Source organism: Eleutherodactylus coqui, chromosome 12, assembly GCF_035609145.1.
Source record: "Eleutherodactylus coqui strain aEleCoq1 chromosome 12, aEleCoq1.hap1, whole genome shotgun sequence".
NCBI classification, from domain to species: Eukaryota; Metazoa; Chordata; class Amphibia; order Anura; family Eleutherodactylidae; genus Eleutherodactylus; species Eleutherodactylus coqui.
The window spans coordinates 15,853,386-15,857,991 of record NC_089848.1 but is presented as its reverse complement, the minus strand read 5'-3'; the positions used below and the strand labels follow the sequence as shown (position 1 = coordinate 15,857,991).

At 39.4% G+C, this 4,606-nt stretch overlaps 1 protein-coding gene across 1 annotated transcript in view; it reads left to right on the top strand.

The window, feature by feature from the left end:
• The window catches only part of TRANK1 (tetratricopeptide repeat and ankyrin repeat containing 1), a 124,934-nt gene extending 123,167 nt beyond the window's left edge, over positions 1-1,767 (top strand). The window contains exon 24 of the mRNA XM_066585630.1: positions 268-1,767. Within this exon, the coding sequence (XP_066441727.1) occupies positions 268-356 (89 nt within the window). The 3' untranslated portion in view covers positions 357-1,767. The remainder of the gene's footprint in view (positions 1-267) is intronic.
• The last annotated feature ends 2,839 nt before the right edge of the window (positions 1,768-4,606 follow it).

Sequence of the window (4,606 nt, the reverse complement as noted above, 5' to 3'; positions counted from 1 at the left end):
ATCTTTTAGTGTGTATGTATATGCATATACAACATATGGATGTTGGATGCATGTGTGATATATATACATATATATATATATATACACGCCCGCATCATTTTTTTTATTGACGTCATAGCAAGGTCAGATTTGTTCATTGGCTGAAAAAAGGTTAAATCACGCAGCTATTCTCCATTTAGTGATTACAGCAGTCACTAATTAGGAATATAATACTATAAATATTACTAATCCATATTTAGAGGGTAATTTCTGTTCTTTGATTCTCAGGATTTCAAGAGGACTATGAAGTAGACTATGGAGGATTTGAAGAGCTTTACCGAAGAAAACCAAAACGAGGCAAAAGAAAACCTAAGTGAGGCTGAGTCCTGAAACGGAAAGACCAGCTGCAGGCAGTTAGTTATGTTTTAGTTATCCATGTTGAGGTTTGTTGTTAGTTGGTATTGTGTGAAATCAAATTTTAAAAGTGTAAAATGGCTTACGTTGAATTTGATGCAGTTTTTTTTACATTAAAGTCCCACATTTTGATTGATCTCTGTTTACAAAACAAACTTGTTTCCAGCCAGATTTACATTCTTAGTCTTTTTCCGCAAGTTTCATAATGTTAAAATTCAGAAATGTTACCGTATTTTCTTGTCTGTCCTATACACACAGATGCATTAATGAGCATTAGGTTAAATAGAACCTGTCAGCTCCCTAACGGTTCCCGCGTTACATCATAGTAACAGACATGATTTCAGCGGTCTGTTACTTATCAGTTCAGTCCTTTTGTAAAACGTATGATTAAAAGTTTCAGCCGGAGAGGAGTCTGTGTGTCTTATTAATCTTCATGCTTTCTCCCACCTTCCTCAGCCCTCTCTCGCTGATTGATAAGCCTTTCTATATAGAGGTATGTTTGCATGGCGGAATGCAATATGTATTTTTTATGTATTCCACCTCTAAAACTTCAGCAGAAATTCACAACTATTGAGCCGTGGATCTGCACACAAATGTAGCCCTGTCAACATGTATGTGGATCTGTTTAGAGTTGAAAATCTGCATGTTGACCCGCTGCAAAATATTCGGCAGAAATGTGCGGCTTTGTCACAGATTTTTGTCCTAGTTTAACAGGCAGAATCAATGTGGAAAAATTCTGTGTTGGATTCTGCCATGGGAACATACCTCCACTGAGCATATGGAGAGACCTGTCGATCAGCGGCCAAAGTTTTGGAATGTGGGGAAAGCAGTGCTTATAGCTGAACTGACCAGTATAAGTGACAGACCGCTGAGAGCAGCATGTTAGTCACTGCACTTAGTGCCAGCAGCCTGTGAACGGTTAGGGGCTCTGACACCTTTCATTTAAGCTAGTGTAAAAAAATTTAGTATGTATATTGGCTTGATGGAAATGCATGTATGCTTCAAATAATGTTTATTTTTATATCTATAGTCATAGATGTTTTATAGTTTCATGTTACAATGATCAGTGCTCTGTGAGATGTTTTTAAAGGGAACCTGGCACCTCCTTAAAGCACAATAAACTACGTTATGGTGCTGTTAGGCGAGGTGAAGGGGAGCCAGGTGATGTGTTTTTATACTTGGCCATTCCCTGGCTCCCGCGGTGCCCGCCACTGAAATCTGACTCTCTTCAGATTACCATGCGTGTTCTCTCCTATAGACTTGTATGGGAGAACACACATACAGGACTGACAATAGCATTTGAATATTATTTTTGTACATTTTATAATCCATAAAACGTTTCAAAATACAAAACCTTTGTATGTGATTTATTCTCAAATCTAAATTGGGTCAACTTAACGTTGGAGGAGAATTCCGAATATTGTGATCCATGGGCAGCATTTCTCTGGCTAGCATAAATATCTATAATATTCTGGTTGTACAGGTCTGTGCAAACATTTTATGCATGTGTGAAAAAAAATGCTGCAAAAAGGCTTTTAACAATAGAAGTGTTAGTTTATTTTTGTCAATTAACACATTTCAAAGTGAATAAACAAACTTTATATCAAATCAATATCTGGGGTGACCAACCTTTGCTTGCAAAGCATTATTTATTTATTTCTAGGTACACTTGCACAAAGTGAGGAATTTGGTAGGAATATAGTCAGCTGCATCATTGTCACCTGTTTGGTATAAACTGGTTAATCAATTTCATATTTTTAGAGTGAGATTTTTGTGTCTGCTCTTGATTCAGTTTTGTTGGAGTACCTGGTGTCCGTCAGTTGTCTGTCTGCTTCTACATAGTAACATAGTATGTTAGGGTGAATGAAGACAATGTCCATCTAGTTCATCCTATTTCAACCCCCTAGTTGATTTAGAGGAAGGCAAAAACCCCCAAAAGGCAGAAGCCAATTAGCCCATTTGGAGGAAAATTCCTTCCTGACTCCGTGATGGCAATCAGAATAATCTCTGGATCAACCTTTGATAGTTCCTGCCTGACTGTAAGACCCAGAACTACAAACCCCCTGGTCACCTAATGTCTATATCCTGTAATATCCTTCCACTCGAGAAAGACAACTAGTCCCCTCTTAAACTCCTCTATGGATTTTGCCATCACCACATCCTCAGGCAGAGAATTCCACAGTCTCACTGCTCTTACAGTAAAGAACTCCCTTCTGTGATAAAACCTGCTTTCCTCTAATCGTAGCGGATGCCCTCTTGTTACTGTCATAGTCTCGGGTATAAACAGATCCTGGGAGAGATCCTTGTATTGTCCCCTCATGTATTTATACATAGTTATTTGATCACCCCTTAGCCGTCTTTTTTTCCAGGGTGAATAATCCTAATTTTGATAGCCCCTCTGGGTATTCCAGTCCTCTCATTCCATTTATTAATTTAGTTGTCCTTCTTTGAACCCCCTCAAGCACTGTAACATCTTTCCTGAGCACCGGTGTCCAGAACTGTACACAGTATTCCATGTGGGGCCTGACAAGTGCCTTATATAGCGGTAGAATAATGTTCTCATCCTTCACCCCTTTACCTCTTTTAATGCACCCCAAGACTTTATTAGCTTTTGCAGCAGCTGACTGGCATTGGTTGCTCCATTTAAATCTACACTCCACTGGTACCCCCAGGTCTTTTTCTTTCGCGTAGTCTAATGTAGTCATGAGGACTATGGCACCACCCACTAGACATGCTGCTTCATCTGAGCACAATCATGTGCTTAGGTATTTATGCATTAATATCGCACAGAATATACATTACCTCCAGCATTTAATTTAGTTACTCTAATCCCACCAATATTTGCCTGTTCTACCCCGACCCCATCTTCTCACACTTTCCCTAGAAAGAAAGTTTTGTGCTTTTATTATCACTGAGATAATGGGGCTGCATATAAATCTAAGGGACTGAGATCCATATAGAATAAAAGTGAGGTCCCTGTTCAATGTACATATATTTGGTATTGCTATCCAAGGGAAATTATTTTGACTGAACAAACTACCTTAACCCATTCCTGCTAAGTCTAGTTTGACTGGGATGTTATGAGCAGAAGTTTGACATCCCAGTGGCGTCCCGAAGAGATTTTAATTAACTGCTGGTCCTGTTGCTGGATAACCCCACTTCAAAAGGACCCTCTGTTTTAAAATAATACAGTGAACCATACTTTTCCTTCTGCGGCCATGGGAATCCAGCGCTACAGCCCCGCTGTGCTACTGGTGATTGCTGTAACAGATGTCACAGGAAATCGGGGGATGGCTGCAGCATCACTGGCTGCCCATTCTCCTGACATTTATGCTCACATCCTGAGCATCATGATGCCAGGAGTCCAGGAAAGTAACACCGCAGCCTTTTATCACCTGCTTACCTGTTACATCTGTGGCAACAATCATCAAGACCACAGCCAGACTGCATTGCTGGTTCAGGGCAGTTGCAGAGGGGTAAAGTATAGTTCACTTTATTATTATTTTAATACAGCGGTTCATATTGAGGTGGAATTATCCAGTAACCCGACAGCCCCTTTTTGTTTGTCTCAATTTTCCAAATATGTTTAACAGTAGGTCCTAGAGAGCTAAAACGTTCTGAAGCTCCTGATTTACATATGTGGCAAATTTGGTGTAGATTGGTCCAGTTAATTGAACGTGCAAAAAACAGGAAAACTGACAACAGAAATCTATATATTAGGAAATGTATGGTGTGTCATCCCACACATCAGGCAGCAGATGGCCAGTGTGCACATGTGCTGTGTGATGAGTTGTGCATGAGAATCTCAGGTGTAGTTTGCATCATCTGTGTAAATAGAATTTTATCCGCTACTCAGATAAGAGTAGGGCTAGGCATGTATAGATTTGTAGCATGTGAATGTGAACTATGTTCTCATTCATTCAGTTGTTGGAGTAATGGCTTAATTTAAATGATACTCAAAGGGTATCGTAGCCTCATCAGTCAGGTATGCCTAATTATATATACAAGGCATCGGAGAAGAAAACACATGAAATAGACAAGATGGCATTTCAAACTTCTTTTCTGAAGCACATTTATTAGGTACATCTTGTATAGTAATCTTGGTACTGGGAGGAGCTGATCACAAGCTCGTCTCACCTTGTCAGTATCAAGTCAAAATATAATAAGTATTTCTTAGCAAATCATAGTAAGGTTATGGCTCAAACATTCATGT